Raw genomic sequence first — 26,814 nt, 5'->3', positions numbered from 1 at the left:
TAGCCCTGCGGGGCAAACTAGTTGGATATCCATATTTCGGGATGAGTGGTTTTTGAAGCTTCGAGGGCAAACTAGTTGGATATCCATATTTCGCGGTTTGTGGTTCTTTTTAACCCTGCGGGGCAAACTAGTTCGATATCCTCATTTCGCGGTTAGTGGATTTGACGACCCGTAACCACCCCAATCAGCTGCATGGGGTAAGAATTATTAAAAAAATTAATAGCTGAACCCAATAGTTCAGCGAGGGACTGGAAACGACATATTGATGACTATATATAGAGTGTATTCAATAAACCCAAGCAGAACGAGAGCTGCTAAGTAACCGTTATCCATAACCATAAACACATGCATGATCAGACAACGAGTGTTCAATTTCCTCATAGCTTCCCACGTTGTACACACGTCAGTCGAATTTGGCGGTGTTGGTTTGTTAGCCCTCCAATCTATAACATCGTTCACTTTTTGTTGAACTTTGTATGTGGGCCTCACTGTAATAACATAAAGATCAGTCTGATCAGTGTGATATCATTTCAAGAGGTCACTTCACATGATTAAGCTAAACAGCCTAATTCGGCCCTGATTTGGTAAAATGATCTGACTTGAAATTAAAATCGCTGTTTCGAGAAAAAGAGCTTTAAAGTTTGAACACTTGACGTTTTTCTTTTTGAATAAAATAAATTGTTAAACAGATCTAATGTCTTAGAAAATATATAAATCTCATTATTTGGTGCAGAAAAAATAAAAAAAATAAAATATAAAATTATACACTGACTTTCGTACAAAAGTACTTTATCAAAGTGAGCAAAAACAACCGTGACACTCCCATCACGCGCCACTACAACGAGATTCCCCATATTCCGTCTGATCTTAAAGTCACGGCCTTCTCCAAACCTCAGGTTCAGATCACTAGCGTTGGTTGAAGGAACAACATACAATCAATCAATCAATTTATTTCATCCGTTCATATACATACTATATGCCATTACGGCACCCTTGTTGGCCCTGATAGCATCGGACTTAATGTCCAATTTTCTGCATTCAAACTTTAATTTCCTTTTGGTCACGCCCTGCCCATTTGGTAGATCTTCATTCTCTCCATTATAGCAGTTTTTTGTATTAATTTCTTTTCTCTTTCTTTCTTTTCTCTCTTTCTTTCTTTCTCCCCTTCTTTCTTTCTCTCTTTCTTTCTTACCTCCTTTCTTTCGTTTTCTTTCTTTCTATCATAGGCCTACTTTCATTATTCCTTTCCTTTTTAGTTCTTTTTCTTTGCTTTATTTCTTTCTTCTCTTTTCATTTTCCTTCCTTGCTTTTTCCTTTCTTTCTTTCTTCCTTCCTTTCTTTCTCTCCTTTCTTTCTTTCTTCCTCTTTTTTCTTTCTTTTTTCTTTCTTTCTTTCTTATTTTCTTTCTTTCTTTCATAGGCCTACTTTCATTCTTTCCTTTCCTTTTTCCTTTCTTTATTTCTTTCTTCTCATTTCTTTTTCCTTCCTTTCTTTCTTTCCTCCTTTCTTTTTTCTTTCTTTCTATTTTCTCTTTCTTGTTCATTCTTTACTTTCTTCCTTTATTTTCATCAGTCTCTCTTCCTCTTTCTTTGCATTTCATTTAATATCTAGAGTTTGTCTGCGACTGCTTTCGCTCGCGCTGCTTTAATTTGCGTGTTGCGCCATTTCTAGTACGCACCTTTTAACATCGCGTTTCTCATTTTGTTTTTTTTTTTCGCAGACATTTTCTATTTTGCTCACTTTGATAAAGTACTTTTGTACGAAACGTCAGTGTATAATTTTATATTAAAACATCGTTGAACAACACCACTGTTCAATTACTTTTCATTATTTGGTGGCATGGTGGTGATTTGAGGATGTCACCAATGAAAAGAGCGGCCTCACATTACCCATGATATGGATTTATCTCAAATTGTCCAAATTTCAAGTTATTGTCAATTCATTTTAAGCCAGTGGTAACCAGTATTTCAAAAAAGGTGTAGCTTTGAATTGATGTGATGGGATTCAATTTTATTCAATATCTATGCCAACCAACAGATCGTTCTACGGTTTCACGATTTAAATTACTATAGGCCTATGGCCCTAGATTGCCGAGAAGGATTGATGCAAACATCATGCATGTGAAATGTTCCAAAGGTTAATGAACGAGAATGAAAAGAACAGATTAACTTTATCATGTTTGTCTCCCTATGCATGAGTGCGTATATTTATGGCCTTTACAATATTTCCTTATGTTCTTGTTAGGTATGGGCGGAGGTATGGGGTATTATTAAAATAAAAAATAGTTATATTAAATGAAATCCTGGCATAAATAAATCGTCTTCATTCAATTGTGCTGTCTCTAAAGCAAGTAGAAATAGCTTGTACACTTTCAACATGGGAACACGTTTTGACGTATCTATAATTAGTAAAAAGATGTAGCTCAGCGGCCAGCCAACAAAAAGAAAATGTCTATAGTAGGCCCTTAGCTGGCCCTATACGTGAAACAAGATTTTCTCTCTGAATTGACCGTATTTTACGTGTAAGAAAATCAATCGCATTATCGTGTTCACTCAAAAATTTTAATGGGCACTTCTGGGTTGGGTATCTATAGATTCTATAGAATTTAAGTATGATATATTTTCGATGGTAAATATATTTCACTTTCAAAGTTTGTAGTTTTCATAATTGCAATTTCTGAATATGATATAAAAAGCGGTAATAAGTCTATAAATGTAAGAGTATCGGATCATTTTGAATGTTAATAAATGCGAAACGCCGTCGGTAGACACCAGCAATATCAGGGATTGCCGCGATTCTTGCAGTAGCTTTTATGAATAGAATACAATAGTGGATACAATAGCGGAACAATAGAGCTCTCTTACGGGCAAATAAACCTCGTCGCGTTTTGCTAAATTTCACTTCTTCTTTTTCATGAACTAACCGTTATTTTTTTAAACTTGTGGCAAAACGTCGACCGATGTTTTTAATATCCAGTTTGATTTTGGTCCATAAGTCAAAGATAGGGTCTTAAATCAAGACCTACCAAAAGTATGTTACAGATAAATTTATTCCGCACAGTTTGATACCTCATTTGTCCAAATCGATACAGAATTTATGACACAATGACCTTTTGAATACACCTACCCAGGATATTAAAGTTGCAGTAATGCCTAATTGGAGTGGTTTTCCTGCTTCTCAAGATTCGTCATAAACTGATAAAGGTACACACATATTAACAGAGACAGACTAAGACTGGAATAGGAATTACTGCAACTAGTATTTGTAAAATTGAGGTGATTGCGTTCTAATCGTCATTGTGTTATCAATTCTGCATCGATTTGGTCAAATGAGGTTTCAAACTGTGCGGAATAAATAATATCTGCAACATACTTTTGGTAGGTCTTGATTTAACACCCCTTCTTTGGCTTATGGACCGAAATTGAACTGGACACTTTCTTTTTGGGATGGGTTTATAACAAGATTATGAGCTATCACATACCTGTTCCAATGCGCTTGTTGTCAATAGTATGAAGAAGGCTTTCAACATCATCCAAGGCGTCACAAAACTGTTTGAATTCTTCTTTCACCGTTTGCTTTTCACTATTCTCGTTACACGCCATTTTGGCTTTCACAGCCGCCAAATCATCTTGAATCTTGGCCGTCTGTCTCTGAAGTTTCGCTAGATAAGCACCCGTCAGCAGATTATCTTTTGCCTCTGGGCGCACCACTTCGTCAAATATTATCGCAGCAATCTCAACATTGTTGATTTTTTGAAGAAGAGGAAGAGCTTTGACTTTAGTCTTTTTGTCAGCTTTTGAAAAACACACCATAAACATATCTTTTCCTGCCTTTGTAACCAGCCCGATTAATTTAACAGGATCGTTACAAGTCTGCGCAGCCAAACCAGCCTTAGCCATTGTCGTTTAACTGTATAACTGCTATTATTGTTAAGTTGAAAACGTAACCCCAACCAGGTGCGAGCGTTTCTTCTGAGTTGTTGATGAATCAGAATCTAACGCCAATCTTAAGTAGATAGCAACAACACGCCCGCCTTTATATGGAATTGTAAGTTGATAATCACCTGTTTTCGCAATGATTGATGCGGTACATACATTGAAATGGAAATTAAAAGCGTAAACAAAAACTGCCATATCATGCAGATGTTTGCTTCTAAACAAGTATAAACATGATATAAGTGTGGCAACCTCTTTAATAAACATCTCCCTGGTTTAAAACCCTTCTTAAAGATAATTAACTGGTGACTTTGTTTTTGGTTTACTTTTAAATTATTTTGAAAAAACATCTATGAAACAGGCTAATAATAAATGAGCAGTTCATACGGTTGGAAATCTTTAACGATTTCGCAAGGAGTCAATCCTTGGGAGTTATTGAAACGACCCCACTGTAAGAGTCAATTTTTAGACATGGTTCTTTCTTCCAGGACTTATCTGAATAGTGTTATCGATTACATGCCGTCGGTTATCGATGCATTTACTGGTGCAGCCGGTCACTGTGTGAATGGTCAAGCTTTCGTCAGACGTGGCTCTGACTTTATCAGGTCCATTTCAATAGTCTTTACATTTCAATAGACAGATAGATTTTGTTGCAGTTGCCGGTCATAACAACATTGCCACTAATGTAGATTTTTCGTTCTCTGAACCACCTTGCAAAAACGTTTTATTAATTACATGCATGCTTCATGATTAGTTTTCGATGCAAAAATAACAATAATAATTAAATAATATTTCTAACACTAATAATAATAATAATAATAATAATAATAATAATAATAATAATAATAATAATAATAATAATAATTCTCCAGCAAATAATATATTTGTCCTTGAATATGCATGTCGTAAGTATGCACTTAAATAAATGTAGCACTCAGTGGTATACTCGCAGTGTACATTACAGTCATAAACAAAGTTGCCACTAACGTAGACTTTCCGTTCTCTGAACCTCCTCGCAAAAAGATTTTACGAATCTCACATAGATACTTCATATGTTTTTTAATTGATATCAATTTGATAATAATGATAATAATAATAATAATAATTCTCCAGTAAATAATATATTTGTCCTTGAATATGCATGTCGCAAGTATGCACGCATGCACTTTAATAAATGTAGCACTCATACTCGCAGTGTATATTACACAAGTCAAAACAAAGTTGCCACTAACGTAGACTTACCGTTCTCTGAACCTCCTCGCAAAACGATTTTATGAAGCTCACATGGATACTTTATAATTTATATATTTTTTAATTGATATCAATTTGAATGAGTCTGTCAATCAGACCATCCTCCTTTAAGATACATAACGATCCTTACCGCATCAATCAATTATCACAATTGCAATGTCGGAAAGGGCTTTATGACAATTAACTCATTTTCAAGAGCATGAACTGCAGGTGCATCAAGCGTGTTATTTAATTTCCTGAACTCCTAGTGTTAACCCTATCAAATGAAGATCTCATTCATGACGCTCTAGGGAGAATGAAACAAAGGCTTACGTGATCATGATTTCTATGACGTCCGAGTTATGCGTCAATTGGTATAATTCAAGGTGATAACATAATTAGTTCAGCTACTAAGCTCTTAAATTCGGTACAATTGTGCACTTTCTGATAGAAGCGTGGGTTTCCACACATGGAACATGCATGGTTAAAGGTTTAAGATGTGGAAGCATTTTGGATTTGACTCCTAGTGACCGCCAGAAGTCGCAGACGGTCACAGGGGTAAACCATAGACCCTGAAATTTCCAGGGTCTTTGGGTAAAGATGTTTAATAAATGTATAGTTTGTGCTATGTACGACCTAACGATTGTCCTACAAATACTTATTTACACATTTTGGTTGTACAGGGGTAAGATTTCAACTGGCTCTGATTTTTGGCAAAAAATGGTTAAGTAGGTCTACTTGCCATCTAAAATGGGCTCTTTACTTATTACGAACAACCTTTTTTACCCTGGTAGGTTAACACGGTAGATAGGCAGACCTATTCTTTTCCGATTGCTTTCAGCTACACAAACCATTTTTATCAAAATCGGAGCAAGTTGAAGTTTTTACCCATAAATGTACAACAATGTGACATTTTGACCAAAACGTAGCTTTTGTAGAATAAACTCTCTAATCTAACGATAGATATAGCACAAACTATATTGTGACATCCCTCTGTGTATCTTTTGATTGACAAGATTGTAGAATTTTTACCCCTGTATGACACTTTGCAACCTGTAGCGGTCACTTGGGGTTAAATCCAAAATGCGTCCACTCATATCATAAAATAAACTTTGGTACATTACTTCATGTGGGAAATTCTCATGCTTCTATCAGAAAATGCACAGTTATTTGGCCTAACAGCTTAACTAAAATTATCTGTCTTTATTTGCCTGTGTGTATTGTCTAACTTTAAGTAAGCGTGTTGTCGTCGAGTCCTTATTTTCATACTAAGGAATGTCAATAAATAATAAAATACTGGAAGTTACATTTCATGTCGGAAATATCATCCAAAATTCCAAAGAGAGTATCAGGCTAGGAGTACATTGAAGATATTAGAGATCGCAAATTATTTGATCACGGCGTATATGGCAAGTATATGGCACAATAGAACAGAAAAACATGATTTTTCGTCGATAAACCTGGTTTTTCAATCGAAAAACCTGTTTTTCTGTGAAAAACCAAGATTATCGGCCGAGAAACCTGGTTTTTCGCCGATAACCGCTTGGTTTTTCACTGATAAACCTGGTTTTTCAATCGACAAAACAGGTTTTTCGAATTCGCTTGTCATAGTTTTTTTTGAAAAACTAGGGTTTATCAAAAACTATGGCAATCGAATTCGAAAAAAACCTGGTTTGTCGATATTGTCAAACCAGGTTTATCAAATCGAAAAACCAAGTTTATCAGAAAACTCTGACAATCTAATTGATGAACCTGGTTTTTCGATTTGAAAAACCTGGTTTTTCGATCGAATATAGTTTTTCGATTGAAAAGCTAGGTTTATCGAAGAAAACCAGGTTTTTCTGTTCTTCTATTGTACAATATAGGCTACTTGCCATATGCGTATGTTATATTACGCGTATTTAAAAATCACTCGTCCATAACACAATTATTTGCCGGGACATGGCATATTTATTCATTTATTTATTTTATTAAACAAACGCTTTCATATCAGCGGCACACATCTACCCGACGGTGCGTTCACAAAATTACAAAGTAAAACAAAGAAACACAATAAATAGCCCCATGACTTATTAGTATCAAACAATGGGAACATTTAGGATGGTTGTTTTTTTGAGAAAAGGAAGGGCGTAAATAGGCCCTACGAGTACGACAGGTTTGAGCGAACGCGAGGGGAAAGTAAAATTATACTACGTGGAATAATATATTCTTATACCTATACATTACCCCCTACCCCATATTGATTCCGGTATGAGGTACACCGCAAGTTATAGATTTCCAAGGGGTTGGAATATTTTTGGGGAAAAAAACTTCGTTTTATCTCGCAATGTAAATTACAATTAACCTTGATACGGTACTGATCATTCCAAACCGATTATATAAAAGATAAACATAAAATATAATTACAATAAAGAGCAAACTCTTAGCCAATATTAAAGACTTCTTTCTACCAAGTCTTTGAATTTTGTGACTGCAATACGGGGCAATTAAGAAGACATGCATGTAAAATTTCTTCAGCCCATTTTCCCTCAAATTGTAAAATTGATATTTTTTATTGCCAGTTTAGTGCTAACCAAAGGATTAAGGATTTAGTTACCGTATTCATTTGGCAAGACAGGGTAATGTTTTATAATCAATTTCTTTTTTATGTATTCGGGAATAAAGCTATAAAAGGTCCGCAATGCATTCACAATTCAGATAACAGTTTAATTTCCAAATAAGGAATAACTTTACTTAATTTTACCAGGATGTCTCATATCCCTGATTTTACAACCATGAATACGGGATTCAACATGCTCCAGGAAGATGATAAAAAATACATGGTAGGCCTACACTGCACTGATGTGTAGTACCGATAGGCTATATCGCCTATCACAAGACCTCGAGCTCGAGTGGCAATTATAGTTCAAACGATACGGTGCCCGAACATTAACAATATGCAAAACGACAAGCTCAAGATCCCTTTATTAACTTTAGCTTCTTTATTTCTATTCACAAAGTCACGGGTCAATATACAGACCTACAAATTATGTAGAAAAGCCAGTTACTATGTAAAATTACTCGCCATTTTGATTTTAGTTTTCACCGATAGTGCAGATAATTCGTGTAGGCCTAATCCACATATCGAAATGTCGGTGTCGAAGTCAACAAGAAACATGCACCCGTGTGCTTGGTCTAAACCAAAATGTTCTGATTTTGGTTTTGATGTCGAGGATCCCGCTGTTTTTGCCCGCTCACAGGTTTGTCATGTTTTAGTAAAATTTGTAACCTTTCATATTATCCATGATTGTGGTAAATAAATACCGTGCCAAACGTTCTGATTTCAATTTTTTACATTAATCGTTCCGATCATTTCAATACTTGTTTTAATATTGTGTTTTCTTTACCGATGATGTCACAAACTTTTCATATGTGATGTGAGAGGGGTGTAGGGGCGGGGAGGGGGTGGGATGTGTAGTGCCGGTGAGGGTGTGTTTGTCGGGAGGTGCACATAGGCCTTCACACCGGCAACAGCAGAGCAACACTTAATGAACACTTTAATGGCTAAGGTTTGTACAGTTACTAAATACTAAAATACGTTTAAATTCGAAGATGTTTATGCTTTATTGATTTTTAACACATGACAGTGTCAAAAGTGTACTATCATGTGTTAAAAACATAAACATCATCATATTTTTACATGTTTAAGTTTTTATAATTTAACACCCCTATACCGCCACTGTATACAAACCTTAGCCAGTAAAGTGTTCAAGTGTTTATTAAGTGCTGCTCTGCTATTTTTGCAGTGCATATATTTATACAAGTTTGTTTCTTGAACTGACCCGTCGTAATTGTAATTTTTGATTTCTATACTAAAAAGCAATTGTTTTTTCAATGATACCATGAAGTCATGTAGGCATAAGCATATCCAATATCACTGCTTTTAATTTAATTTTCAGAATTGTTGCATTTCGTTTTTTCTATAAGTGATATTATACATAACATATACCATTATCATGACAATCTTTTTCGTTCTTTTCTTTTTATTCGTTTAACAGTGTTCTACACGTTTACCGTCCCGCTTTGTATATCTCATATACCGTCTGGCCCTAGCCTGTTACCTTACTGGCGCTCAAACATTCATCATCTATCAACTGTTTCCTTCATATCGATTCAAGCTTTTCATCTTCATCACTGAATGGACGGTATCGGTGTTCACACTATATTCGCTGCTTTCCCTATTCGGTGCATTATGTAACAAACCTGCGTTAACTGGTAAGACAATTTGGGGAAAATCCTCTTAAAATTCCTAATAGAATAAAAATTAAAGCAATTATTGCCCTGTGCATTTTACATTTTAATCCAAAAAAGACCGATTTGGATCAAAACAGGATAAAATTGTAAAATTGCACTAGCCCAACAAAACCATAGTCAACTTAATTTTGATATCTCGTTTGTTTAATAAGCCCATTAGCCTTTTAGAGCTATGGCGGACACAATAAGATGGCGCTGCACGAAATGGATAAAGGCTTTTGAATTTGGCGGGTTTTACCCATATTGAATACTGCCCTCCTATTGCAGTGGCGTACCGTGGCCGCTCCTACCCCGGGGGGCTGAAGAAGATTCAATTTTGCCGCCCCTTCCTCAACAGTCCGAAAAGGTTGACCCAATTTTTTTTCGGTGGTTTGAAAAAGTGAAGAGCAAAAAAAAAAAAAAAAATACTTTTCAAATTTTTTCCGCCCTTTTTCTTTACTAATTCTTTTTGCCGCCCTTCTTCTTCCGCCGCCCATAGGCGTAGATCCGGGGGGGGGGTCAATCCCCCCATATTTTGTCAGGGGGATGGTCCATACAATCATCCCCCCAATGTTAACACCTGAATATAAGTTTCTGACCAAATTAACCTCATATTTGCCCATTTTAGCCCCCAAAGTGCAAATTTTCGCGCGCATTTATTCCACCTTTGCACCATATTTCATCAGTTTAGCTTCAAAATAGCAAATACGCGCATGTATTGTGCCTCGAAAAGGCTAATTAAATTCTTGCCGGGGTGACTTTGTGATTAAAAAAAAAGATGCAGTTTCCAAAGTTGCACTGAAACCAAATTTTAATGCTGCTTTGTTGCTATTAACTGAGTTTTTATGTGTTTAGATCGAGATGATTTTATTGTCCTAATTAAGCATTGTCAGTATTTTTTACGCTGCAGCGTAAAAATACAATTCGCAGGAAAGTGAAGCATAAGTCAATAAAATTGTCATTAAGTATTGTTTCGTAATATTTATTGCAAAATTGGCACTGATAAGAACGAAAAAAATAATGTTGATAAATTTGAGGCTTCATTCCGTTGCGTGTATAGCTAGAAGTGCTCATACAGGGTGTCCCAAAAAAAAGAGGCCCCTTATTGCGCCCTCTTTTTCTCCTATTTCTGAAAAGTTGATTAAATATATTTTGGTATGTAAAGAAACCTTTATTCGTTAGCTTTAATAAACCAAAACAATTTTTTCAATCGGCTCACAACTTTTGAAGATATGCCCTTTTGAATAAAAGTACTCGTTTTTCACTCTGTCCACGGATAGCAAACAGAGTGGTTGGGATAGCTCATGCTATGGAGTGGCCTGCACGACCTCACACCACTTGATTTTTTTCCTTTGTGGCAAAATCCACTATTAAGATCTTCGCAAACGTATTACTGAATGCATTCGCAAGTATCCGGCGCACAAGGATGGTACGCAACGCAATTGATGAAATGAGGACCAGGGCTGAAACCTGTATTCGCCAAGGAGGCAACCAGGTAGAGGGCAGAGCAGCACAGTAAACTCACTTCAGAAAAAGACAAACGAAACAGCCTTTTAGGGCTACCTTTTATCCTAAAAAAGAGAAATGACCTATGTTGTAAATAAAATAAAAAAAGCAAGAAACAACAAAGTAAGAAAGTAAGAAACATAATAAATCAAAAAGGCATAAATAACCAAGAAAAAATAAGTAATTGCAAGTAAAGCAAAAGAAGTCGCATTCGGCATCCATTTTACCCACAAATTAATGACACTATTAACAAAATCCATTGCCCATACACCCACCGGTAAAGCCCATTCCATAAATAAAGTTATTTTATAAAGTTATCATTGAGGAATGTTTGATATTCATGCATGGTATGTGTACTCCTTTTCAATCTTTGAAGTAGCGAAACCTTCTCCGTGGACAGTATGAAAAACGGGTACATTTCTTTAAAAGAGCATATCTTCAAAAGTTGTGAGCCGATTCATATAATTGTTTTAGATTATTTAAGCTAACGACTCAAGGTTTCTTTACATACCAAAATATATTTGATCAACTTTTCAGAAATAGACGAAAAAGAGGGCGCAATGAGGGGCCTCTTTTTTTTGGGACACCCTGTATATGACATGTGACAATTCACCCCGTTGTTTTTGGTCTTACGGGTAGTGATGATTTTTAGATTTTCAATTTTAGCTATAATAACCAACGTACTGAATGGTCTATTGTTCTATTGTGTCCGATTTGAGCGCTGACATATTGGAAAATGTTGCCAATCAATATTCATGAGAGTGTACATTCAACGTCTAATTTTCGAAATTGGGTGACTTGTGCTTGGCAGGTGTAAAATACATCTGACTGTGCGTTTTAAATACGTAACGCATAAAGGCATTGACACCATCGAATGGCTGCCTATAGCGCTGTTAGTGTTAGGCCTATATGGGGGGGGCTGTGTTTAGTTTCTATAATAATTATTATAAGGCCTACATTTATTTGTCATTCCTTTCTTTTCCTTTCTCTGTACTTATTCTTTCCTTGCTAAAGTATCACCCCCTCTTCTTATCTCCCTTCCCTTCTTACTTTTTGTCCCCTCTCATGCCTATCAATTTCCTTACCTTTCTATTTATTTACTTCTATCTATTTATTTCTCTTCATTTCTTCCTCTTTCTCTCTTCATCCAGTTCCCCTGTCATTCTTCATATCCCCTCCTCCACCTCTTCCTCCCTCATCCCTCCCAAGACCTCTCACAGAAGAGCTGCCCCCCCTTTAGTACGCCACTGTTTTTGACATTCTCCTTCTTAAAATAAAATAAAATAAAATGTCAATTTGTGAAAGTGCGAAACAACTTTTATATAGGCCTATACCGGTATACTTATTATATGTTACATGTATACGTATACCATTATACAGTACTATGCAGACATGGCAGCCTTGGTATAATGGTATACGTATACATGTAACATCAGGGAGAGCGTGGCGCAATGGTTAGGGTACTTGCCTTTAGTGCATGAGGTCCCGGGTTCGATTCCCGGCGGTGGCGATTTGCTGGGATATTGACTTGGAAAAAAAAGTCTGAAATTAATTAGCAACATCTGTAGATTAAATTCAGACTTCCGCTCTCCCCATGGTTCATTTAGAATTGGGTAAATGAATCATGAAAGTACTCCGTCCTTCGGAGGGGACGTTAAGCCGTCGGTCCCGTGTGCAGGGAGCCATACCTGTACATGTATCTCGCATCCAGTTTCGAAAAGAGTAGGGTGTTAACCCCTGACTGTTCCCAACCCGTCCCGGCGTTCAAATGGACCCCAATGGAAATAAGCTTCATTAGAGGCTTTCTTGGGTTATCCATGGTTGTCACAACCCGAACAAATCAAATCAAATCAATCACACCCTTGGGTTTTATGGTAACAATAGGTACTTTTCGTTCCAGTAAGCGCTTTCACGCGACTTTAGTTTGATCACTTCCCAGCAAACACAAAACGTTTTCGACATCATTCGCAAAAGGTAATAAAAGGTTGTCTGAAAACGTTTAAATGTCGGGTTATATAAAGGGTATATTAAGAGTATAAAACGTTTTCATAACCTTAAAAAACATTTTTGATAATCTACTGCTCAGCAAACAAAAATGTTTTACAGAAAACGTTTAAATGTCGGGTTATATAAAGGGTATAAAACGTTTTAATAACATTCCAAAAACATTCTTGAAAACTTGATACAAAACATTCTAAACAGAATGTTATTTTAGTTGAAAAATATTTTGACAAAAATGTTCGCCCAAAATATTTTCAATAACGTTTTAAAAACGTTTTCATGACCTTTATATAACCCGATTATTTAAATGTTCTTAAAAGGTTTTGAAAAAAACATTTTAAGAACATTTCTGTGTTTGCTGGGTTCAAATATTTTAACATAATGTTATTTAAGTATTGACACAATATTTGGCAAAAATATTTGCAAAAATAGTTTACAATGACATTTTTTGAAAACATTTAAAAATATTGTTGTAGTGTGTTTTCATACAAAACGTTTTAAAACGTTATCATGACCTTTATATAACCCGACATTTTAATGTTATTAAAACGTTTTTACCTAAACCAAAAGCTAAAATATAACTTATTTAAAACGTTTTTAAAACGTTTTTTGTGTTTGCTGGGTTATTGACAGTAGCCTGCTAGGTAAAGCGTTATAACACTTTCGGGTCAGCTTACCGATTTAATGGCGGAAGCCCTTTGTCCCAAACAAAAGGTACCTTTCGATGAATAGCTTGTCAGATTTCAAATCGGCACAAGTGAACAATGCGTTACATAATCTATTGCCTCTCCATCTTTAATAGCTCCATGGTGCCGACCACCCTGGAAAAGAGCTAAGGCTTGCATTACAGTTATAGTGTACAGAAGACATATCGCATTAATTTAATACTATAAATAGGCATATGTATATGATGATGCACAAGGACAATTTTTAAATATTACACTTTGTGCTTCAACTTAATTTTCAGATCTGCATGGATATGACATATTGAAGCAGTCAGATGGACCGCCAAAACCGCCACGTCACGTCAAGACGTCAACGCCGTTTATATTCAAATTAGCCTGGATACTGTTTGACGTCTGTCTCTCCGTATGTCCGTTTGTAACCCTCATCTACTGGTACATGATGTATGATAAAGACAATGGGTATTATGGATCTTCAGATACGATGACGGAAAAAATCAAATTTTTTGCGATAGACATTCATGAGCATGCATTTATTACTTTTCTGGTTTATTTAGATCTGTTTATTTCGGCAGCACCGGTACGCATTGTGCATATGATATATGGCATTATCTTCGGGATTCTTTACATCACATTTACAGTTATTTATTGGTATTTAGGGGGCACAACTCCTTGGGATGACACTGCAGTTTACTCCATAATAGATTGGGATGCCCCTATCGATACCGCGTATTACTTAGCAGGAGCTGTGGGTGTAATAGGGGTATTTCACTTATTTGGATACGCCTTGTACAAAATAAGAGTATGCTTTTATAGCTGTTGCTGTGCTCCTAACCCTGGGGCTCGTAAACCACCCAAGCAGTCCCAGAAGCAGCCACAGAAGCCGTCCAAGAAACAGATTACGAAGCCATACCATGCGTATTTTGTGTTGACTACTACTACACCCGGTGATGAAAACGGCGGGACGTTTGAACACGCTCCCTTAGCACGCGTAGATTCATCTGAACTTTAAGGTTAACAAGATCACGAATCCATACGGTGCCAATTGGAATATCTAAAGTGCTTAGAACAAACGTTTAAAAAACATTCAAACAATAATAAAACGGTGATACGTTGTCATATATTTGCCTTGACAAGAGGGATAAGAAAGTGACTTTTCTTTGAATATACCATATTTTAGGCTTCATCAGATATTTTATTTACGAAATATTTTGTAAAACTGCACTACCAAACGATCGACACTTACATAGGCCGATTTGATAGCCTACCATGTCTATTGCAAACTTGTAAATAATCGCTCTAAAAGTGTAAATTGCTATCCTTGGTGTTTGCTGCTAACGCACCGAGGCTGAATTCGAAAGTCTCGCTCGCGCGATAAAAATAAACGGAAGTATGTACTTTGGTCAGCTCGTAATCGGCGGGAATTAGTAGGCTTTTACCACTACGCCGAAAAGTAGATCCACGTTAAGAGTGATATTATTGATCTGACTGGTCTATATTTTAGGTGTTAAAGAAAGTAGACAAGGTATAGAACTTCAAATAATAATTTGTAATACTTCTGGCGAGATGTCACAAGACAATTCGCCAAATAAAATACGTTGATATTAATCCGCAATGTTATAAGGCCCGCCGATTACGAGCTGATAAAACTATAAGCTGTATCTTCATTTAGAGACGTGTGATTGTGTCCTTGTCTGATTGCATTCACGTTTGCCATGTATCCGCTTCAGCACATCTATGTCCATATGCTTGTTCCAAAAATGTAAAAATATGAATTTTATGAATTTTAGGGTGTTCTGGTTCGACAAATCACCGATAATCCTTTTAAAGGAATACTCCGGCAATCACAACATTATGCCTTATGTTAGAAAATTAATTATCAATAATTATTTTACTCATACTGACCATAAAAACGAATTAATACAGCCGTCTCTCAGCACGCGTTATTCAAAATTCCCGGTCGCCGAAATTGTCCAGTGCAATGACGTCCCAGTATACACCGAAGGCTGACAATGAAGCATAAACAACCATGACGTCATTGCACTAGACAATTTTGGCGGAGGGAATTTTGAATATCGCGTGTTGAGAGCTGGCTGTTTTTAGGTACTAGGTCAATGTGAGTTTGTTTTAAATGAAACCATGTGATTCCTGCTTGATAATTATATTTCTAACATATAAGGCATAATGTTGTGATTGCAGGAGTCATCCTTTAATAAACAATAAAATGGGCGTCAGCAATTTAAAGGGGCATTTCGTGATCCACAGCCTCATCCCCCCACTTTTCTCAAAAAAAGCTGAGATTTTTATATCACTGGAAACCTTTGGCTACATAATGTTTATGTACACAATATTTCTTGCAGATTAATTCGTTTAGCAAAGATATCGTGAATTTGAATTTCGTTCTGGTGCACCAGAACGAAATTACAACGCATTGTCTATGGAGCAGTGTAATACACATAATCATGCATAACTCGCGAACGCAAAATCGGAATCAACTGAAATTTTGGGAATAGGTTTTTTCGAGGATATCTAATGAAAAATGACATAAATAGAGGATGCTAGGATCATGAAATACTCCTTTAATGTAAGAAATGCTTAGAATCGATTCTTACTGAATAAAAGCAATATAGAATATACAGACTGACAATGCGCTATATTATTGGTATTATTGTTATTATTATTCTACATACCACGATTTCTGATTGTGCTGGCGACATATGAAAGATAGCAATGTTTTAGGTTGAGAACATGTATAAAGAAACCGCAGTCTATCACTGTCATTGTCTGAAGATGCATTGAATATTCATTGCCTGTTGAATATTCGCCGTCTCCTGAGTATTCATTACCTCTTGGCTATTCATTACCTCTTGAATATTAATCCAAAATCCATGTTGTACAGGTTAGTTGATTGCCAGATCTTGATACCCAACACCCAGTGGTGTCAAACATGCATCTAGTCCTATGAAGCTTCGGCCTTTCATTAGTTTCAACTCTTTGAATATTCATTGATTATGTTAATAAAATGTTAATCATGTTAAGGGATCTAGAATGAGCGTTTATGGCGTTTCGACAGTATTTTTGTGGGACATGAGAGCACCTCAGACGTATCGAATTACATTCTGAATACGAAGCATGTCTTTCTGATATCAAATAATTTTCATTTTTGAAATTCACGATATAATACAAATTTTATGACAAATTATTAAAATTTGATATTTTTCAAATTTTTGATATATAACAGTCCTCGAAATAAATTTTATAAATCTAATGATATATTCTTAAAGTGTATGTAGCTGGGAGGAAAAGCCGACGATCAATTGAAAATTTTGACCTTTATATTGAAGATATGGATTTTTTTCCCCAAAAGACCTATTTTTTTTGGTGATTTGGGAAAAAAATACATATCTTCAATACGAAAGGTCAAAATTTTCAATTGATCGTCGGCTTTTCATCCCACCTACATACACTTTAAGTATAAATCATCAGATTTATAAAGTTTACTTCAAGTACTGTTAAATATCAAAAATATCAATTTTAATGATTTGCCATAAAATGTGTATTACATTGCGAATTTCAAATAATCAAAATTATTTGATATCAGAAGGACATTCTTCGTATTCAGAATGCAATTCGATATGTCTGATGTGCTCTCATGTCCCACAATAAATACTGTCCAAACGTTCATACCCTTTCCCTCAATAGGGGTAATGTAATTTTATTGAATAATATAAGACTAGAGGTGCACCCTATTCGGTAATTGCTCCGATTTACATCTTGTGAACCCTGTATAACTGGCAAAGGACTATTAACGATGTCACCACAAGGCAAATTACATCTAATAATAATCTATTTTTGGGTGGGTGCGGCGTGCCGCACCCACCCTGTATTCTCTGACTATTGACCTACTTTTTCACATGCCGCAGTGTTGAGAAAATATTCGTGCCGGTTATATCCCAAACACCCACAGAGGTGATAGTTTACGGCGAGTTTTGTAATTATTACTTGATTTTGATATGTAAGTAATACGATAAAGTCGTCATAGGCAGTAATGTGCTTGTATTAAAAGAAATAACAAAAATAATTATTTAAGTAATAGAAATACTATTTGGAAATTGCAGCAAGATTTGCAGATGTTTTTATTTGAACAGTACCAGTTCACCAGTTTTGCTAGTTTTCCTAATCTTTGGGCTAAATTAATAGCATCGTGAAGGTCATATATATCATTTTATACTGACAGCTTCGGCATGTAGGCCTATACTCTGGTTGCTCTACCAAAAAGGAATTACTATCAAACCCACAAATTTATCCAATTACCCCTGCTGATGCCCAATTATAGAGCTATCAAAATGGTGTAAAAATATCCCATAATACCATTATTACATAACAATTTTCTATCTTTTGGCTTGTCTACTGTGGTTTATCATTGGGGTGCCCTAGTCTAGCCTGGAGTGAATTTGGCTGAAGGGGATAATTACATTTGTACTAGTAATTGGTCCTGGATAAACATCCCTTTTTCACAGAGCAAGAGGACTATACTTAAATACAGCTTGTATGTGCATTGTGTTCAGTGTGTAGTGTGTACATAGGCTATTTACTTTTCAAATCTTGTGACAAATAGTGCTTGTATAAGGTATTATAGACAAATTATTAGAATGAATGAATATTTTATTCCCTGGATTATTTTTGTTGGGACAAAATAATGATATAGTTTGACGCTTTGAAATACAGTTATGTTAATCATAATAAAGTTACTAAGTTAAAAAATAATATCGAAATATTGTAAAATCAAACATTTCCCCTCATAAGTTGCAATACAACATATTGAGGAAATTGATATGACAGATTTTTAAACTTTGATATGGAAAGATACCCCAACCCTGTTGTCTCACCAGAGAAGATGAGCAGAAGTCTTTCTATCTGATGATAAAAAAAACTCTATAGGTATGATTACGAAAATGTTTTAAATAACTATTATCTACAAAAGTTTTATAACCATGTTTTATATAAAATGTTAACATAAAACGTCTTGTGTTATGATGTGAAGGGTTAATATAAAAACAGGGAAAATCTGTTCCAACTGACCAGCAGAGAACAAAGGATAAGCAATAGATCAGATTAAAATCAGGGAAAATATGACACAACCTCCAATGGGGGAATAACAAACGTATAAACGTATAAAGTTAAAAAAACTCTTTTAACTTTGTTTATACGTTTTGTGTTATTCCCTATTGGAAATCGATGTTGTGTCATATTTTCCTGTTTTTGATTGTGAACTTGACTTCCTCATTCTTTCATTTCTCTTGACAATTTTTCATTTGCCCACCCTATTCCTTTTAAAGGAATTTTTATTTGTCCTTTATATTTACATAGCTGCGCCATCGGGTTTATATAATTGAAAACCGAATTAAAAAGACTAGTTTGCGTCTGACGCCAGGGCAAAGGTGCGGCTTGATTGGTTACTGACCTGCTCATGCAGTACAGCATTTTTGGTCTAGTTGACAGGACGTAATACGCAAACTAGTCTTTTTAATTCGGTCTTCATTATTATAATAATCTCTTTGGGATAATGTTAAACCATTGAGTTACTTCCTTCCATGGTTAAACAGGCCTAGTCGTTTGCCATATCTTCCAATGAGGATAATATTATTTGTAGTAGCGAGTTTTGGATATCATACCAGCACTCATTTGTTCTCCATAATATTATCCATCCAGCCTTGGAATTTTACGACGCATTATATTACTTCGGATTATTTATCCAAAACAACCAGCAAAGTAGGACTTCATCCTTGCTGTTGGTAATAGTTACATTACCCTTCGTGTGGTCCTATATGGGAGAGAATGAGCGATAATTAATGTGAATATCGTATAAACGAAAATACACTCAGAAATTTACAATCTTGCCTTTTTGATCTACGGTCCCACTCTTGCTTGTCTGCGTTTTGAATCTTTTTGATGAAGAATTTACAGTGTTCGAATGATCTTAATCTCAACGACTTTTAAAAGTAGTTGATATTCTCAGTCCAAGCCATCTTCTCATAGCAAAGAAAATTCTACAAACAACAGATGGAGTTGCGATGGTATCACCTGTTAGCCCGTTAGCCTGGCGTTGAGCCTAAACTCTGGCTGCGTTTTGTCGATGACACCTTCGTGATTATTGAGCGCACCGAATAAGGCTTCTTTCAGCACATCAACAAGATAGACGATAACATAAAATTTACCTACGAACGGTGTAAAGACGTCACGCTAGCTTTCTTAGACTGTCTGATCACTGATCAGTGTGAAGAACAATGGTTTGATATTAACATCTAAAGTATACAGAAGCCTCCACGCACACTGATCATTATTTACAATATTTGGATTACATCACCCATTGATAGACAAGTTAGGAGTAACTTAGGTATGGCTATCTACAGTACAGAGCAGATAGAACCATACGCGAGAACGAACTAATCCCAGAGGAGAAAGACCACGTCAAAGAATCGCTGAAAACTGCGGTTACTCGAATTGGGCGTTTCTGAAAGCCAACAAGAACAGAAAAATACCAAAAAACGGGGTGGCCAACCCAAGCTCGCGTCACAATCCCATAATACAACTGGACTGTCCAGAACGTATCTAAAGAGAAGCACTTCAAAGCTTTTGGGATATCCACGTCTGTCAAGCCAATTAATAGAGACATTGCGATGTTCCAAACGCAGCACGTGGAACGTACGTTTTTACGTACGTTAATACGGTGTTAAATATTGCTAGTCTCGGTTCCAAACTGGATTGTGCTCATTCGTCACGAAGGAGAACGAGTCAGCTAGAATGAAAGACTATACTATTTGATCTAATCTAATCTAGATCGATAGAGGGCATAGTGATTGAAAAAATAACAGTAAGCTGAGTTTCTGCTTAATTCAAACAGGCCGCTTTTGAAATTTACTAAAATTTTGACCTATATGCTGATTAAACTTAATTGTTTTTTTGTGCTCCCCAAATATTATAGTTGCCCAAAAACATATATTTTGGTAGATTAAAGATCACTACATCCTTACATCATGACTTTACTTTCAAAATGACACTTTTTCGTCCTGAAAATTGGGCGCGTTGCATGGACTTAGACATGAGGTAAAATCAGCATATTTCAACGTAGCATCTGCGTTTTATATTTCTACGTTGGAATCCAAAATGGGAAATCGCAATGTCATTTTTTCTACGCATAGTATCACACACATTTCAATGGGCAATCTCTGCGTATGAATATTGCGTTTAAAGTTAGTCTATTTTTAACACATCGCTGTACCTTTATTATAATGATTTGTTACAAACAAAAAGGATCATAATAATAATTAGACTTTCCTTCGTATGTTCATTATCTTTTACTGTCTTTAACATATTGTGAAATGGACAAATTTTGTGCATTTTCAACGATATATCTACGTCGATTTCGCACGTGGAATATCTTCAAAAATAGCTAAATACGTGACCTCGCTTCGATACAGGAGAGTGGTTTTGAATATATCAACGTACGTTTGATGTCTACGTTTGGAAATCGCAATGTCTCTAATATCCTTCGTGGTAAGCTCGTACAAGTCAAAGACAAACAATCTAATGAAAACTTATACATGTAGTGTACGGATTAGTGTGTGGAATTATGGAAACCTTTGAGCCTCATTAATGTTAAATTGTTGGTCTAAAGTACACATATTTAGAATGGCAAAGACTTGACAAATCCATCCGTGAAGTCAAGTGGGCAAAAATGCTCAGTTTTGAAGAAAATCACAATCACAGTTGTTTTTTTACCGATTTTTTTTCGGGAAATGTAACAAACAAATTCTTGAGTAACAAAAATATGTAAAAAAACTAGATATAAATATAGGACGCGTTCTTTATATCTTTTTGAATTTTGATCAACTTCACCAAAAATATTTGAAATTTGGGCGAAAATCATGCTTTTTTACACAACTTTTTTAAAAAGGTGAAAATGTCTCAAAGTTGTTCAAGTTGATTTACTCTACTATTGGTACATTACGTACCAGGAGCATACCCAGCCTTCTTTGGCAAAATACAAATTTCAGGGGTCAAGAAGGAAAAACCTAAATTTCATTATTTTGCATCATTTTGATGCACATACCGTTTTTTTCTCTTCGAGCTTAAAATAGGGCTATATGCGCGCGTAATCGGGCTCCTTGTCCGTTTTCTTTTCCTTTGATTTCCCGATTTCTCTTTCAGTTTTTTCATCTTTGTCTTTTATTTCTGTTCGGGGTCTGCCCGCCCATGCCCGCCCCATGCTCCCTCTCCACCCCCACCCGCTGGCTACCGTACGCTACTGTTACGTACATGATCACCGTTGGGTGGCCCAGTTGAAATCCATACACCTCCTACGGAAGGGGTGAGTGGGTGTATGGATTTCATAAGCCCAATTTAATATCTTACCAAATACATGTCTGAGACGTTAAGAATGTCGGTATCAAAACCAAAGATTGTTTCTGAAAAAAAATAAAGAAAAACAAACTGAAAAATAAATTAAAACACAATACACTGTTAAAACACTTTACAATTTCCACCTAAAGTGTGTTCAACCATTAACAACTCAACTGAGTGTTATGATATTGGTTCACGCAATCGTGGTTCATTATTCAGATTCAGATTGTTTTATATTAGCTTATATTTGAACTTTCAGATTGTTTTATATTTGAACGTTTGAACAAACGTCGGCTCCCAATTACCCAGCGTTTCAACAGCAACTGAGAAATCTCTTTTTGGGGCAGCTCTTACGTAAGTGGGTGCCCCTATTTGTCTAGGGACAACTACATTATAGCTTTTATGCATTATGCATGGGGGTGAGGTTACTTTTAACATGTTTAATAATAGTCTGCAAATCCATCACTTAACTAGATGCATTATCTTCCAAATTCGTTTTAATGAGGACGAAACAAATACATGCGCAGCAGTACCCTATTTCGGTTCAAAGGTAGAAAATACTTCCAAGGCTGGAATCCAATCCGATGTAATTATCGCTTTGGGTGTACCTGAGCGAAAAACCGGACTTCAACGAAAATTGAGGGCGCAATGTTTGTGAAATCTCATAATGCCCCAGTAAAGACAACTACCCACATACATGTCCGTACTCTTAAACTTACCTCCTTTCTTTATTGGACACAATGGTGCGTCAAGTTGCATCGCATATTCACATAAGTTGAATTCAATATGAAATGGCCATATATTCATATTCAAACTAAATGTCCCATCAAGTAGAGAATGTGCTATTTGGAAAATAATGAAACATACAGATACATTTCTACAACTTTGTATAGGCCTAGTTGAAAAAAATATTTAAAATAACATATTTTGACTTGTTCCAAAAACGGTAATTTCAAGCTAATGTTGCGTTTGGAAGAAGTTAAGCATATTTTAATATTTTAAAACACCAACACTAATGGGTTCCAATCTATTTGATATCCCTGTATTTTGTTTACCGATCAGAGTGCAGCAGATAGATGATGTATAGCGTTGTTTTCAGTGAGAAATGTCATTCGATATTGTGATGTGCCCTGAGTAATTTGATTTAATTTAATTATTTAACTTTGTTTTAATACAAGCTTAAAGTATTTCATGAGATGGGAAAGCCCCTTGTAATTGCAAGATAATGGTGTGGAAAGTCATTTTGGAATTCCCCCAAATTATTGTAAACAAAGTCAGAGCTATGTTTGGAACGAATCCCCAGTTCATTATTGCACCATCAGAAAAAAAACCCAGGAAGTGATGTAATGTGAAAGGTGAATGTGTATAATTAATCGTGGGAAATCCCAAGATTGCAGCAATGTTATGAAAATGTGATTGAAGTAATGGTTTATTAATAGATGATGGGTTTTTGCATGAGTACTGATATAAAAGCTTGAGGCTTTTGTTTGGACTTTACAGAATGCCATGGGAGATTGAGAAACTCCACATGTGTGTGATGGTCTTCGTGCTTCAAAAAAGAAGTACATTTTAACCAGTTTATACAGCCAATAATTGAGCTAATTTTAATACAGCAACGAAGGAGATAGCGAGCAAACAAATGTGCTCTTCCTCATCGAAGGATTAAAGTTCTTCTGTCGAATTGCTGGAATTTGCTGGTATTTTGAAGACAACGCATTTGTCAAAAACAGCGGAGCTGTGTTAAAGAAACCTGTTCCCTGGAGAAAGAGAGAATGGTGAAAGAAACACCATTTTTGGAGAAAGCAGCGCAAGGAGATATATTTTTGGAGAAAGCAGCGCAAGGAGATATATTTGTGGAGAAAGCAGCGCAAAGGAGATTGAAGAAAGCATCATCATTTTCGTATGAGGATTTTATACGCAAGGATTTATAAATGCAAGTGTACAATGGACTTCGCTGATGTTCGCAGGACAAGTGAATAAGGATATATTACATCAGTCGTCCAGAACATTGCAAGAACTCTAGAATCACCAACAAGAAGACCGCTGGTTAAGTACCGATAGAATAAAACTGATTGTGTGATTTTATTGTAATTGTTGTTATATGTACCAAGCATACTTTGTTTTCAATTAAAGACTTAGATTTGTTAGCTTAAAATCAAACAGTGTATTTGTGTTGTGCATTCGTGTGAGTTCGGGTAAAAGGTGATTTTGGCCTTGAGTCAGTACGACTCGTAACAATATTAACTACCAGCAAAATGAAACCAGTTAGCAAAAACAGCAAACTGAGTATGTCAGCCAGCAAGAAGAGAAGACTCTCTTCGCTCACCATCTCCAAGCAAATCGGGTCCTAGTCAGGACATGGTATTGCCAGCATCGCCAGTGTCTAAACCTAGCCAGGTCTTTTAAGAAACTTTTAAGAAACTAGGAAACCTTTAAAAAGGTTTCCTAGTTTGGATTCACAACCTACACCAGGTACCGGGTAGAAAGCCCCGGAAGCTTCTCCAATAAAAAAGACAGTAATAACTGATAATCTTCAGGATCTTTAAAAGCAAGTTGTGCAACTGCTGCAACAAGACCTAACTGGGACAGTCATCCCAGAGGCCCATAAGGATATGGAAGATGTAAAGTAGAAAAAGCACTAAGCGACAGATGCTGTGATGAAGAAGCGGTCTTGTGGTCTTGCTCTTTTATCAGCTGATCGACTTATACGGGTAAACAGAATTTGTAGTTTGGACCTAGACCTGGCCACCCTACTGCGCTGTTGTCTGCCATACCTTGAAGTTTTTTAAAACTTCTTTTCTTCTAGGATAACCCATGCAACAACTTGCTTTTCAATAACCATAAGCTCGTCAGTTTATCACTGTCTGTGCTCTCTTTGACAAATTCTCTTTTGATACAATTTATATTGGAGAAGCTTCCGGGGCTCTGCCCTGGTGTAGGTTGTGAATCAAACTAAGAAACGTTAGACCTGGCGTTGAAGATTGGCTAACCTGGCTAGGTTTAGACCCTGAAGCTGGCGATGCTGGCGATACCAAGTCCTGACTAGGACCCGATTTGCTTCGAGATGGTGAGTGACTTGAAGAGATTCTTCTCTTCTTGATGGCTGACATACTCAGTTTGCTGTTCTTGCTAACTGGTTTCATGGTTTCATGTTGCTAGTAGTTAATAATGATGTGGCTCTGAAAAGAGCCGTTTGTTTTGGGGTTTACTGCTGCTTGTTTGCTCCATGCCCCTAATATTAATAAACACAATATGTATAAAAATGTCAACGAGCATGAGGAGTGTTACTGATACCTGCAGTAAGGTTGCATTCCACTGTTAGTTTCTTTTTTATGACCACAGGCCACGGGTGAACAGAACAGCTCGAAGGAGGCCCTGAAAACAAGAGAAAAGTAAAGTGACTCAACGCGACATTATCCCACGGGAAGAGTATGATCCTTAGTTTAGATTTGGTCGATCTGCTATCACACATCTGCTATCAACATATCATAAAAAAAAATTACCCCTCCCCCCTTATTACGAGAGAATAACTCAAAATCTATGTATGTTAAAACTCGAAAATAGCAAAAAGAAACGCATTTTAATTCTGCAAATGTTGATACCTTATTTGTCTGGATAGCGATGTAGAAATTTTGAGAAAAAATCAAATGAAAATGAGGCTCCGAAATCTAAGTCAAATTATTTCCGTGGGGTTTTCTACGCGTATGTACTAATTGTGATTTGGGGTTTATTTCAGAAGATTTATAATCTCATTACAATGTTAAAGGTGGTGCAACATAAGATCATGCAACACTGTATAACTGAATCAAAATGATTGGAACCGGGATTTCAAAAAATGTCGCTAATAATTGTAATTATGTGAGCAAATGTGAATTCAGTGATCTGATAATCTGAAGCCAATAGCATGACTTTGCAGCCACTTTGTAGCGGGACAAATTACACTATTGCTATGATATTTTATGTTTCTCAATAACTTACCACAGTTCTTGACAGTCATTACATCCGTAGGTGGAGGCCAACCATGGAATGGAGATACTTCTTTAGCAGAAAGCTTCCGAATCTTATATTTGTAATCAACTAATGGATTACATAGACAAAGAGTAATAAGAAACAAGACCGGTAAATAGGATGCAAATGCCTTGGTAACAAACGCCATTTTGTTCCGCCGAACTCTGCATGGAAAGCACTCTGGCTGAAGCGAAATACGCAGTGACTAAATCCGCAAAGAAGAAAACTTCGTATCAACGAAGTGCAACCAAAAACGTTATATAATTGGCGATTGCGCTAGTATAAGGCTAAATAAGTTTCGTATAAACTCTTTAATTTGTTAGTGAAACTTGGAATGACAATTGATTTTTATTCACATTCTATTCAAACAGTTGCATGTGACAACGCTAATAATTATTTTAATTGAACATTCCGGACTGCGTATCGGGAAGTGCGGGAAGTCCATGAACACTATAATTTCAATAACTGTGACTGCCCAGTTCTCGCAGACTCGAAACTCGATAAAAAGTAACACTTGTTCTCGCAGTTATGCATTTGTATTTTTATTTCCTCGTTCAATTTTTCAAGGTAAATTAGACAGGTATAATAGTTCACCTATATAGTTGAACTTGCTACTTGTGGACAATGTAGATTTTGTATTCAGGATATAACTCTGTTTTCGAAACTATCTTACAACACTTTTACTGTTTTTATACCTTCTTTTGGAATAATTCTCTATTAATTTCTCCCTAGTAAGACATCAGCGCACATTGAAGTTAATAGTAATAAGTCTATAA

General features: G+C 36.1%; 2 protein-coding genes across 2 annotated transcripts; one reads left to right on the top strand and one right to left on the bottom strand.

Annotated features, from left to right (window-relative positions):
• Positions 1–8,221: 8,221 nt before the first annotated feature.
• Positions 8,222–16,201, top strand: LOC140135781 (protein rolling stone-like). The gene is made up of 3 exons (XM_072157398.1): positions 8,222–8,404; positions 9,203–9,419; positions 13,912–16,201. The coding sequence occupies exons 1-3, from the start codon at positions 8,294–8,296 to the stop codon at positions 14,637–14,639; spliced, it is 1,056 nt and encodes a 351-aa protein (XP_072013499.1). The 5' UTR covers positions 8,222–8,293; the 3' UTR covers positions 14,640–16,201.
• Positions 16,202–18,978: 2,777 nt separating this feature from the next.
• Positions 18,979–26,450, bottom strand: LOC140136530 (uncharacterized). The gene is made up of 5 exons (XM_072158237.1): positions 26,009–26,450; positions 25,325–25,405; positions 22,750–22,872; positions 22,043–22,095; positions 18,979–19,451 (listed from the first exon to the last, which is right to left on the bottom strand). The coding sequence occupies exons 1-5, from the start codon at positions 26,184–26,186 to the stop codon at positions 19,365–19,367; spliced, it is 522 nt and encodes a 173-aa protein (XP_072014338.1). The 5' UTR covers positions 26,187–26,450; the 3' UTR covers positions 18,979–19,364.
• Between the last annotated feature and the right edge of the window lie 364 nt (positions 26,451–26,814).

This window comes from Amphiura filiformis, chromosome 16 (genome assembly GCF_039555335.1).
Source record: "Amphiura filiformis chromosome 16, Afil_fr2py, whole genome shotgun sequence".
NCBI lineage: Eukaryota > Metazoa > Echinodermata > Ophiuroidea > Amphilepidida > Amphiuridae > Amphiura > Amphiura filiformis.
Note: the sequence above shows the minus strand (reverse complement) of the source record. Positions and strands in the feature narration are given on the sequence as shown.